Source organism: Castanea sativa, chromosome 10 (assembly GCF_040712315.1).
Source record: "Castanea sativa cultivar Marrone di Chiusa Pesio chromosome 10, ASM4071231v1".
Classification (NCBI taxonomy): domain Eukaryota; kingdom Viridiplantae; phylum Streptophyta; class Magnoliopsida; order Fagales; family Fagaceae; genus Castanea; species Castanea sativa.
Window position 1 is genome coordinate 17,156,071 of NC_134022.1, and position 13,512 is coordinate 17,169,582.

Here is a 13,512-nt window from a genome sequence, read left to right on the forward strand (position 1 = left end):
TAAATCCCAAAACTAAAACTTATTTCAAATGAACCTTTTTAAGTGAGAAAATGTTTCAAATGCAGAATAAAAATTGTCAATCTCACTGTTAGTATTTCATTTTATGTTTTATTAATTACAATATACAATGTATCATTTTATTTATATATATATATATATATATATATATATATATTTTAAAGAAAAAAAAAATGAAAACAATATAAAGCATAAAATTGAACACTGATAGGAAGACAGAGGGATTTTAATAATTTTATCCAGACCCATCCAAATTAATAGATGCATACTTATGAAGTTGGTGATCAACTAGTTTCCCCAGCAATTAATCAAGGGTTTAGTTCAAACTTTCCCTTGGTTACCTACCAAAATCAAGTACTTGTCTCTCCTTGTAAGGTTGGTGCACTCAAACCCTAGAGCCTTCCCAATCTCACTTTGCACATGGTTAGCCACATCAAACTTTGATACCACACCATTGCTACTAGTACTACAAGACTTGGATAACCCAGACACCTTCTCAAGAAATTGAACGGTGTACATTGGTGTAGGGTTCATGAGGCAGAAGAGTGGGTCCAAACACTTAAGCCCACTTGCAGTTGTGCCATAGAACATGGTAACATGGGTATCAATTGCAACTGGGACTATAACATCACCCAATTCAGCAAACAATGGACTAAATCTTAATAGATAGGGTTCTCTACATGTGGTCCCTTCTGGGCAAACAACTACATCCCCTTGATTCAACAAACTCTCAACCATTCTACCATCTTGATCGCGATTCCTCGATAATCGAACCGTTTTGATGGGTGATAACATCTCCGAAATTCTGCTTACACTATATGTGACCCCAGTAACACTTTTGTTTAGAATCACATTCAAGTAAACTGGGTCCAAAAGTGTTCTGTGATTGCAAACATAAAGGAGGCCTCTGGAATTTTTACCTTTCTCTGTGTTTGAAAGTGAATAGGAGTTTTTGGGCATTGTAGTTGTAAGGTACATCCCACTAAAGGCATTAAGAGGAGTAGATATGTTGGTGGGCAGTGAATTACTGATAAGAATTCTGAAAATGGCTAAGATAAACCCAAATGGTGCCCACATGAATATTGCTACAGCATCAAGCGGGGTTGGTCTCAGAGCCAACCTACCATCGTGGAAGATTAGTGGCTTGGGGTATTTCTGTTTTGGTAGCCTTTGCCAGCTCCTCTTATCAGCTTTGCCAACCAAATAAATTTCCTGATCATTGCAACAATTTTAAGTAGCTAAATCAGTATATATGGAGGGAAGACAAATTCTAGAAATATTATAAATTTATCGTATAAAGTTTATAAACAAGCATAACAATGTGATGGATAGATTTCAATAACATAATAAATAAATCTTTTTTTTTTTATCAATGACAAGGATACATTTGATTGTAAATATATATTACGTAAAATATTATATTATCTCTAACATTACTTTTGAAAGAAAATGTTAGGCTCTAATACTTAGGACAGTACTAAAGACGCTATATACATTCTATATACAATTTACAATTTGACGTGGTCTATATAATGAATGGGACAATGGATTTCTATAATAAATCAATGTATAAATTTTTTTTTAATTTTATATTAGTATACATCAATTTGTAAAAATTATGTAGTACAATTTTTAGTATCCTAAATAACTCTAATATTTAATTGATCGATATTGAAAGATTTTAATCCTGATTAATTTTTGTCTTTAAATTTTAAAGTCTGAAGCGATGGTTTTTACTCCCTTACATAACATGACCAAAGCAAACTAACGTGTCATCACTTTGTAAGATGTATTAGTGACTAAAAACTATCACCTAAGTTTGATTTATTGTAAAAATAATACGATCGTTTTAAAATGCAAGTACTAAAATTGCTCATGCATTAAAATTAGTGACCAAAAATGCATTTTGACTCAAAAAAAGAAAAATACCTCGCATTGGGTGAACAATTGGTGATCATCAAGTGATATGTTGAAGCCACTTATGCCTATCATGTTACTGTCCGCTTTATTCTTTACAAGAATTTCCTCCAACCTAATCATATCTTTCTTCTTCTCTTCGATTAGTCCCACAAAATACCCATGAAACACCTTTAGCTCTCTCCCAACAACAACATCAATCTCCAAATATTCTCTCAAGAAGTCCTCAACCATTACTTGAGGCAACTTACTCACAGCTACTTTTTTCCCACCTCTTTTCAACACCTCAATGATCTCCAAGCCCACATCTTCTAGATAAAACTTTGGCAAAACCGCTCTTCCAACTTTAAATCTCTCTTTCTTGATCCCAAAGAAGCAAACCATAACCATAATTTTTAAGCCCGTCTCTTCACTTACCAAACAAATCAAAGGATATAAAAGAAAGAGAACAATAGCCCTTAAGGAGCCCCCAGCTTCAAATGCCACAAGCATGAAGTATGGGAACAAGGATGGGGATTTTAGCAAAACTTCTTCCACATTGAAGATTAAAGTTTTGCTTAAGAGGTCTAATCTAAGAGCAAGAGAAGGATACTTTTGATATTTAAAAAGCTGTGTTGTTGCATGGTTGTTGCTAAGATTTCTATGGAAACCTCTAACTTTTCCAAAGAGAATGCGATTGAAAAATAAGAAAAGGATTTTGAACAAAAAGGACTTAGACATAGTGGTGAGTCTGGTGACAGTACTAGTAGGTGTAACTTTGACAAGGAGTTGTAATAAGAACCAAAGTATGAATTTATAGAAGAGCAAATGTAATAAAACCCTTAGTCAACAATATTATTACAACAATGGCACATTGTGTTTATGATCCAGCTCTATAGAACAATTTGTGGATTTGCTCTAGATTCCATGTGTGGCTTGCTTGTATAGTTGTACTTTGCACGGTCACTGCACGGTTTCGAAGAATTAAAAAGTGTTTTTGAATGGTCCATGTTGGTCCTACTTTTTTCTCCCATCACCTACGTCGGTCGCAGCTTTTGCGTGCATAAAAGTCATAATTTTTCATAAATGCGTAAATGCACTTTTAATTCTTACATTTTAGTCTTATTTTTATTTTGGTCTCTACATTTTTATTTTACCATTTTTAGACCCTAAATCAATTAACGCGTGACATTTAAGTTCTTACCGTACCCAACTAACAGAAAATGCTGACGTGGCTAACGGCACAGTAAAATAATAATTAAAAAATCTATTTTGACATTAAAAAATTACCACGTCAGCATCTAAATTGATTTTAATTAAATAAAAAAATTAAAAACAAAATTAAAAAACAAAAAATTATATGAATTGAGATCTAAAACTTGTTCTTCAATGTTCTTCTTAAATCAAGAAATAAACCCAGCAAAGACATCAAACCCAGAATCAAAGAGAACCTAGATCGAATATCAAGGACATCAAACCCAACAACGATATCACAGCCACCACCACATCAAACCCAGAATCAAAGACCAAACCCAACAACAACATTTTCCTTTATTTGAAATCCAAATAAAAAACATTTTGGTCATTGCTCATCCACTAGATTCAACTTACTAAAGCTCTCTCTTGTCTAAAATGAACTCTCTTTCATCTACAGCTCTCTCTCTCAGATCAAATCTCTATCTCTATCTCTCTTTCGACTTTCTCTTTGGATCTGGGTTTAGAGAAAGAGATCCTCCGTCTCCGGATCTGCCGGCGACTCGGGTGGGTTTGACCCTTCCCCTCAGATCAAAATCTCTATCTCTATCTCTTTTTCTCATTGGTGGGTTTGACCCTTCCCCTCCCTCCATCGCCTACCTCATCTCCGGATCTGCCGGCGACTCGGGTCAGATCCTTCATCTTCTCTTAGCCACCTACCACCCCAAAAACCAGTACCTCCTACACCTTGACCTCACTGCTCCACAATCTAAGTGTGTTGGTCTCGCTCTTTCAATCCAATCTATCCCCATTTTCAAAGCTGCCCAGAACGTCAATGTCGTCGGCAAGGCTGATTTCGCTTACCCAAAGGGCTCCTCTGGTATCTCCTTCACGCTTCGTGGCGCCTCCGTTCGGTTGATCATTTTGTTATGTGGGTTTTTATATGATACTACGTGCTGTTTCACTTTTTTCAATTTTCTGTGTGTTGTGTTGTTGATTCATTTTCTTATGTGGGTTCTTTGTGGTACTGTGTGGTTAAGCTTTTTTCGATTTTCTGTGTATTTTTGGTTCATTTTCTTATGTGGGTTTTCTTTGGGCTTGCAGATCTTCTTCACATTTTTTTTCCTGTAGGTTTGATGTTCATGTTCTTTGATGTTCATGTTCTTTGATTCTGGGTTTGCTCTTTGATTCTGGGTTTGATGTTGTTGCTGGGTTTATTTCTTGATTTAAGGAGAACATTGATAAACAAGTTCTTATGTTCTTAGATGAATTGTTTTTTGTTTTTAAATTTTTTTTTAATTAAAATTAATTTAGATGCTGACGTGACAATTTTTAAATGACAAAATAGATTTTTTTAATTATTATTTTACTGTGCCGTTAGCCACGTCAGCATTTTCTATTAGTTGGGTGATGGTAAGGATTTAAATGTCACACGTTAATTGGTTTAGGGACTAAAAGTGGTAAAATGAAAATGTATGGACTAAAAGCCTTTCATAAATTACCTAAGATAATCTTAAAATTTCCTAAAAGTATTGGTTTAAAAATATTTTATAAAAAAATAATAAAGTAATTAATTTTGCTGATAGTTTAAATTTTTCATATTTTTTATATAAATTATGTCAAAACTTTCTTAATATGGTTTATTAACATGCTTTAAAAGCATCTTAAATTTAGAATGACACAAGGAGATAGATTTTTCCCTTCTTTTTTTTTTGGTTTTTGTTTTCTCTACAACAAATTTGAAATGGGTTAAATTATGTTTGTTCATTTATATCTAAAACATATAAAACTTAAGTACAGTACCTTAAGTGCTATTCCTTAAATTCTCCTCTTAAAATTCAGTCATATAGCTATTTAACTAAAAACTACATTTCCATCCCATGAGAAAAATTCACATAGTAAAATCTTAAAAGGAGAACTTAAGGAACAGCACATAAGTACTATATCTAAGTCTTGCTTTATAAAAAATATTATTGTACGGGGTGCAGGCCTAGGCCCGTTGAACTTCGGGCCATGGCCTATGACCTGATGCACGGACTCAGGCAGTTGGGCCTTTGACCTCAATTCGAACACATCTTCGAGCCCAATTAAAGCCCAAAAACCGAGACAGATCTGTCTCCCTTTAAACGTGTCAGAAACACATTCATGCCGATCACGCTCCTCCGTAAACGAGAAGCGCGCATTCCGAGAACGCCTTGCATTCTCGGTTGTCCATACTGCCTTTGGGAATATCACTGTCGGGCGGGTTTTTGGAGATGGGAGTCAGTTCCAATGTCACTACCACTTTCCCACCAGAAACCCACCTAAAGATGATAGAATTGGACCCTCATTTGCACTAGTAAGGGGGAGTAATCATGGCACCTCCACTTATCTAAGGCTATAAATAGGAGAATAAAGAGAGAAATGAGGGTTGGCAATTTCGGAGAGAGAAAGAATTGGTAAGAAGGAACGACCAAACTAAGAAAAGAGAGTTACATTGTGAGAAAAGGGCTTGTAGAAATAGGAGAATATTTGGATCACCGAGCACAAGACTACCCATAATAGGAAATTCAAAACTCACAATGCAAATAGATTGTGAGCCCAAGTAGAGGTTGAGTCCAACAACCATTTTTTGGGTACGCAAAATTGGCGCCGTCTATGGGAATCTCCTACGAAGCTGTGGTTTTGTCAGGACGTGCACGAGAAAATGTCTAGGGGTCAATCAAGGAGTTATGCTGAAAGTGGCTTTAGGAGGTCCTCTCAAGGCTCCACCTAGCGAGAAAGAAGGCAGAAGAGACGCGAAGATAGGGAGTATGAGGAGGAAGGGCAGTCTGGCCTTAGAGAAAGGTCATTTTAAACATATCGGACAATGTCCGATGCTTCTGGGCGTAATCGTTTCGACGAAAGGGATGAAGAACTTGAGCGAAGGGACGAAGAACTTGAATGTTTATGTAGGTTGGTGAGGGATTTGGAGATGGAAGCGAGAGGTAGGCATCAGAGAAGGGGCCATGAGGAGCAAGGAGAAGGGTCGGCTATTGTGGGAGGTCGCTATGGAGCAGGATCCCACCAATCCGAATCTCATCAACATGGAGATCGCTCGCAGGAATATGCAGACCGGGACTCAATTTCCCTGGAGGAGGGATGACCCCGAAACGTTGCCATGGACGCTATGAGCTGCGCATTGCACCGAGCTGCCCAATCACCATTTTCAAGGAACATTGAAGAGACCCTTATGCCGAGCAGATTTACACGACCGCCATTCAATTCCTACGATGGAAAGACGGACTCGGTAGAACATGTAAGTCATTATATTCAAGTGATGTCTTTACACTCTCATAGCAATGCACTGATGTGTAAGGTATTTCCTTCGAGTCTTGGTCCCACTGCTTTGAGGTGGTTCAATGGACTGAGGAAAGGATCGATCCATAGCTTTTCCAAGTTGATTTAGGAGTTTGGTGTCTGGTTCATGACCTGCAGCCGAGTTCCACAACCTGTGGATGCTCTTCTATCAATGAAAATGGGGGCTAGCGAAACCCTCCGCAGCTACGCTAAACAATACTGAGAGTTGTACAACGAAATCGGCAGAGGTAATGAAAAGATCGTGGCAAGTACTTTTCAGATGGGATTGCCTGAGGATTTTGAGTTACGAGATTCGTTGACAAAGAGGCCTCCCGAGGATATGAGGTAGTTAATGAGGCACATTGAAGAGTATAAACGGTTAGAGGATGATCGATTGCAGAGCAAAGGTAAGGCCCCAATCATAAATACGCCTCGGCTGAGCGGTTTTCAGGCAAGACCTCAGAAAGATTTGAGGATCCAGGGACTGGGCGAGTCAATTGGGGAAGTGAATGTGACATTCAAGGAGCCGGTGCATAGGATCGTGGATCGGATAAAAAATGAGCCATATTTTCAGTGGCCAAACAAGTGGGGGGAGACCTGTCCAGGATAAATCAGAACTTGTATTGTACTTACCATAAAGATAAAGGACATACCATCGAATAGTGCAGGGTGTTAAAAGATCATCTAGAGTAGTTGGTAAAGGCGGGATACTTGAAAGAATTCGTGGTGGATCCTAAAAATCAGGAAGCCGGGCAGGGTGCCCGACCTCGAGGGAATCATCTCCCACCCCCACTGGGAGTGATAGAAGTCATTCACGCAGCCCCAAGAGGCACTCAGGTGTCCGATAGAAGGGGGGTACTGGTCGTGGTACAGACAGAAAGTTGCACGGGTAATCAACCCACCGAGAAGAAGTTGAGGTATACTCAGGAGCGCATCGCCTTTAATGATGATGACCTGGAGAGCATGATTCAGCCACATGATGATGCTTTGGTGGTTACAGTCCAGATAAATGGTTTTGTAGTAAAGAGGGTAATGATAGATCAGGGGAGTGGTGTTGAGGTAATGTATCCAAACCTGTACAGGGGGCTTGGCTTAAAGAAGGAAGATTTGTCCAAGTACGATACGCCACTGATGGGATTCAATGGCCGAATGGTGATCCCAAAAGGGCAGATCTCACTTCCTGTGAATACGGAAGTCAAGAAGGTGATGGTAACATTCATAGTGGTCGCTTCATTTTCTCCTTACACAGTGATCCTAGGGAGGCCGTGGATTCATACAATGGGGGCAGTACCTTCCACCCTGCATGTGAAGGTCAAATTCCGCACAGAGCTAGGTATTACTATAATGAGAGGTAACCAGCAAGTGGCCAGGCAATGCTTGGTAGCCGTAGTTGGCCAGGGAACAAAACAAAAGGAGTCAATCGAGGAGGCTCCCTTATAGCAATTATAGGAATCCTAAATAGAAGCAGGGGCTAGCTATGCCGAGGACTTGGTACAAGTAAGGATATTGCCGGATAATGATAGGAGTATTCTGATAGGGGCAAGTGTGGAGAACAAAGAAAGGGTAGAGATGTTGTTGTTCCTTGTGCAAAATGTGGACGTGTTCACTTGAACCCCGTATGAGGTGCTCGAGGTGGATTCCGAATTCATAGTTCACAAACTTAACGTGGACCCCTTACAACCCCCCCCCCCCCCAAGAAACAGAAGTAGAAGAGATCGGCTAAGGAGCACATCAAAGTTGTCGGGCAAGAGGTTAAGAAACTCAAGGGAGCCAGGGCAATAAAGGAGATATTTTTTCCGCAATGGCTTGCGAAAACCGTGGTGGTAAAAAAGAAAAATGTCAAGTGGAGGGTTTGTGCTGACTTCACCGACCTAAACCTAGCATGTTCGAAGGATTTGTTTCCTATGCCGAAGATTGATCAGCTGGTAGATGCCACTTATGGGCACCTGAGAATGAGCTTTCTGGACGCTTTTCAGGGTTATCATCCGATCGCCTTGGCTACCGAGGATCAGGAGAAAACGGCGTTTATTTCACCTGACGCTAACTACCATTATACTGTGATGCCATTCGGATTGAAAAATGCTGGGGCCACATATCAACGGATGATGACGAGAATGTTCAGAGATAAGATTGGGCGCACAGTCGAGGTCTACATTGATGATATGGTGGTAAAGAGAAAACGAGAGTTGCAGCATATTGGCGACCTCAAAGAGGTGTTCGAAGTGCTTCAACAGCACAAGTTGTGCCTCAATGCTGAGAAGTGTGCTTTCAGAATGGGGGCTGGTAAGTTCTTAAGGTACTTGATCACTAACCAAGGAATAGAAGTCATGTTAGGATTAGTGTCCTTAAATCCTATTGTATGATGTTATGTATGATATTATGTGTGACTTAATATTGTGATTAATAAATTTGTTTTATTATAATCTAAAATAATGGTAACATGAATATGGGACATTATCATATAGTCCATGAGAAGCATAGTATGTGATTTATGTGAAAAGTCACAGAAGATATAAATCACAAGTTCTTTGTAAACTCAGAATTATGGTTCGTAGTCGATGATGAAATTGGGCATTTCATCTGCAAAGATTATAACGTATCAACTAAGATGATTTGTCTTGATCATTGATCATGGAAATGGAGATTTCTAGTTGATATGTTGATATGTTTTAAGAATTAAGACATATTGAACTGGACCGCTGTGAGATTTATTATTCTCCTAACGACTGTCAATTGAATAATAAATCTTATGGCTTCTATTTACATGAATTCTTAATCTTGAGAGGATAATGGACTTGATCATGAAATGTAGGTTGCTTTGATATATCTAGAGTAAGATCTAAAGTAACGGTCAAAACCTCAATATGTTGGGCAGTCATATTTATTGTTGATGGAATATATATTCTCAAGATGGAATTCATAGTCTTTTAATGGAGATATAAAATATTCCCCTGAGATAAGTTTAATGGGTTCAGTTATTCAGAGAGTTAGGTCTAACCACTTTAGTAAAAATTTACTAAAGTATATATTTATAGAATTGGATTCTATAAATATATTATGAATAACTTAAAAGATTAAATTGGGTACTCAAGGAATTAAGATGTAGTAATTTACAAAGTGGCAATCTATATTCATGACTTTGTATTACTACGAATATTTTATGAAGAGGTTGCATGTACAATAAAGTCTTGGAATATAATTTATAAATAAGGCCTAGAGTGCAACTATATTTATATAGTGGTATTAAATATAGTTAATGGTAACTTTGGACTTGTCAAGAGTTGACAGAAAAGCCCAAGACCCATTGGAGCTAGTTTCTTATTGGTCCATTTTGGTCCCACTCCAAGCCACACACTTAAGCCCAATTGGAAAGACCCAAAAAGTTGGCCCAATTAGATAATTAGTTAGATATTAAGGGAGAAACATACAGAATTTTAATGTATGAAAAAGAGACTATTGTGAAATTGTGTGTATGTGAGTGTGAGACACTTTATCATTCTCCCTTATAAACTAATTGAGAGACCACACTTCTTGAGCGAAAAGTGGAATTAGAGTGAAGATTAAAAGTATTCCCAAGTACTTCCGATCTTTGTTTTGAAATTCATCACACCAAGGTACGCTCTCTTATTTTTGAATTCTGAAATTTACATCATGCATGTTATCAATTGTGAATGAAGTAGATCCGTTTATTTTCCACTGCGTATGTTATGTATGTGATACAAACATTTAATTTTCCATCAAGTCAACCACGATCAAATTGAAGCAGTAAAACGCCTCAAACCGCAGAGCAATCCAAAGGAAGTTCAAGTACTAACTGGTATGTTAGCTGCCCTTAACCAGTTTATTTCCAAGTCTGCTGATCGGTGCCGTCCATTTTACCAACTTCTAAAAAAATGGAAGGCATTTCAATGGAACGAAGAGTGTGAAAGGGCTTTCTAGGGTTTGAAGGAGTATTTGACGCGAGCCCCTCTGTTTACAGCCCCAGAGCCTGGAGAGGACTTATACATGTACCTCTCGATGTCCGAACATTCGAACATGCAATAAGTGTCGTGTTGCTGAGAGACCAGGGTGTACAATAGCCTATATACTATATCAGCAAAACCTTGGTCGATACCAAGACGAGGTATTTGCCTTTAGAGAAGTTGGTGTTAGCGTTAGTTCATGCCACGAGGAAGCTACCCCACTACTTTTAGGCTCATTCTGTTTACGTATTGACTGAGTATCCTCTGCAGTCGTTATTGGAGAGATCTGATTTCACAAGAAGAATAGCTAAGTGGGGAACTCGGCTAGGCTCTTTTAATATTAGGTACAAGCCTAGAAGCTTGGTGAAGGGTCAATTCCTGACTAAATTCATTGCAGAGTTTTCCCCGAGGGTGGGGAAGGAGATGGTTTGCCCTGTCAAGGTAATCCCATGGAAGGTATTTGTGGATGGTACGTCCAGCGCCTTAGAAGCCGAGCTTGGGATCATAGTCATCACCCCAGAAGGAATAAAATTGGAGCATTCCTTTAGGTTGGGCTTTAAGGCCTCTAATAATGAAGTTTAGTATGAGGCCCTGCTGGCCAAATTGAGAGTTGTTTCAGATCTTGGTGCTAAGAAGTAGAGGTCTACTCGAACTCTTGGCTGGTGATCAATCAAGTACAAGGAAGCTTTGAGGCCAAGGATCCCCGGATGATAGAGTACTTATGGTTGGTGAAACAAACTATGGACCGCTTTCTGAATGTTAGAGTGGTTCAGGTAGCCAGGGGGCAGAATCGGCGCACCGATTCTTTGGCCACATTGGCGACGTCCTCAACCGAGGAAATTCCTCGGTTAATAAAGGTGGAGCTAGTAGCAAAATCGAGTATCAATGTAGGAGTAAGAGATTCGCTTATGACAACAGTTGAGCCATGTTGGATGGACCCGATCATCAACTTTTTAGCCAAGGATCGAGTGCCTACTGATGAGAAGGAAGCAAAAAAAAAAGTACGTCGAACAGCTGCTCAGTATTGGCTATCAGCTGATCGCAAGTTGTATCGAAGATTTTTTGACAGGCCTTACCTACAGTGTTTGCACCCCAGTAAGATTGAAGAACTCCTGGCCAAGCTACATGAGGGAGTGTGAGGTAGTCACGTGGGAAGACGTTTATTAGCACACTGAGCAATGACTCAAGGATTTTGGTGGCCGCGAATACAAGGGGATGCTACCGAGTATGCACGGAAATGTGAGCAGTGTCAAAGGCACGCCCCAATGGTCCACCAACCGGCAGGGAGCTTAAATCCCATTAGTAGCCCTTGGCCCTTTGCACAGTAGGGGCTAGATATCGTTGGTCCATTCCCCTGGGCTACAGGAAACCGAAAGTTTGTTTTAGTAGCCCCTAGATTGTTTCACTAAGTGGGCAGAGGCAGAGGCATTGGCTAACATCTGGGATGTGGATGTTAAGAAGTTTGTATGGAGGAACATAGTAACAAGGTTCGAGGTACCAGAGTCTCTAGTGTCAGACAATGAGTTGTAGTTCGACAGCCGAGCTTTTCGTGAATTTTGCGGCAGTCTTGGCATCACAAACTGTTATTCTACCCTGGTATATATGCAAAACAACGGCCAGGCCGAGGCTGCAAACAAGGCCATTTTGAACGAGTTAAAGAGAAGACTAGAAGGTGTTAAGGGCAGGTGGGCAGAGGAGTTGCCTAGTGTTCTGTGGGCATACCGAACAACCCCAAGAAGGTCTACAGGAAAAAACCGCGTTCTCTCTAACATATGGAGCGGAGGCAATCATACCAGCAGAAATAAACTTGTGTAGTCCGCGTTTCGAGCTTCAACCTCACCGAGAATTCGGAGTCGTTGTTGAAACAACTGAACTTGTTGTAGGAGCGCCAAGAATCAGCGACTATACGGCTGGCAGAATATCAACAAAAACTTGCCTAGAAATACAACAGGGATGTGAAGAAAAGGGAGTTCGGAGCGGGAGATCTAGTACTTCGGAAGGTTGTGGGGAATACGCGGGATATCAATGCGGGGAAGTTAGCACTGACCTGGGAGAGACCTTATAGAGTCATAGCCATTGCGGTTGCAGTGGCGTATTATTTGGAAGACTTGGACGAAAGACCACTTCCCCGGCCATGGAATGCTCACAATTTAAAAAAATTCTAACACTGATTATCAATACATGGGGGGTATGGATTGAATTTAATGTTATATGTGCATATTATTAAGTAATACGAAAGTGATGATTGTCCATGCAGGTGAATTTGTACTTATAAGTCCGTTGTTAACCCATTATCCCCGGTCAACGAACGTGAGAACTAAAAAATTATTCTAAGGACAGAAACCTGTTCCCGGTTCGATCTTCATCACTGAACAAGTGGAAACCTAATCTCAAATTTTATTGAAGGATAGAAACATGTTCCCGGTTCGATCCTAATCACCGAACAGGTGGAAACCTTAACCCTAAAAAATTTCTCTAAGGCCAGAAGCCTGCGCCAAGTTCGACCCTAATCACCAAACAGGTGGAAACCTTATATCAAGTCATTCTAACAAACCTGCTTCCCGGTTCGATCCTAATCACCGAGCAGGTGGAAACCTTAACCCTAAAAAATTTCTCTAAGGACAGAAGTCTGCGCTCGATTTAACCCTAATCACCAAGCAGGTGGAAACTTTATATCAAGTCATATTGACAAACCTACTTCTCGGTTCGGTCCTTGTCACCGAGCAAGTGGAAACTGTAAATCAAAACATTCATAGGCAAAAACGCACTCCCGGCTAGACGTTAACCGTCGGACAGGGAACAATGTTTTTAGCATGAATAAAATCAAGTGTCAGGGAGGCGCAAACCTAACGACTCTTCCTAAATGTAGAGACCCACCTCGGACCTAGTTTCGGTCACCAACGTGGTCCGTCCCTCTCGAATGAAAGGGCAAGCTTTTATTATCAAACCGAGGTAAACTTCGATGTGGATACCCGGGCATCATAAATGGGTTGCTGGGGGTGTCCGGGCTTGGACGTCCTCGACGGCAGCACGAATGTTGCTAGTGACTTCCAGATCGACCAACTCCACATGGGAGTCAATCGCCCGCACCAACTCCCTCATACTATGGGTATCTTCCTCGTTT

The 13,512-nt window shown here is 39.9% G+C and overlaps 1 protein-coding gene across 1 annotated transcript; it reads right to left on the minus strand.

Annotated features, from left to right (window-relative positions):
* Positions 1-209: 209 nt before the first annotated feature.
* Positions 210-2,712, minus strand: LOC142612946 (putative glycerol-3-phosphate acyltransferase 3). Its single transcript, XM_075785123.1, has 2 exons — positions 1,948-2,712; positions 210-1,230 (listed from the first exon to the last, which is right to left on the minus strand). Exons 1-2 carry the CDS (start codon positions 2,653-2,655, stop codon positions 340-342), a joined length of 1,599 nt encoding a protein of 532 aa, XP_075641238.1. The 5' UTR covers positions 2,656-2,712; the 3' UTR covers positions 210-339.
* Between the last annotated feature and the right edge of the window lie 10,800 nt (positions 2,713-13,512).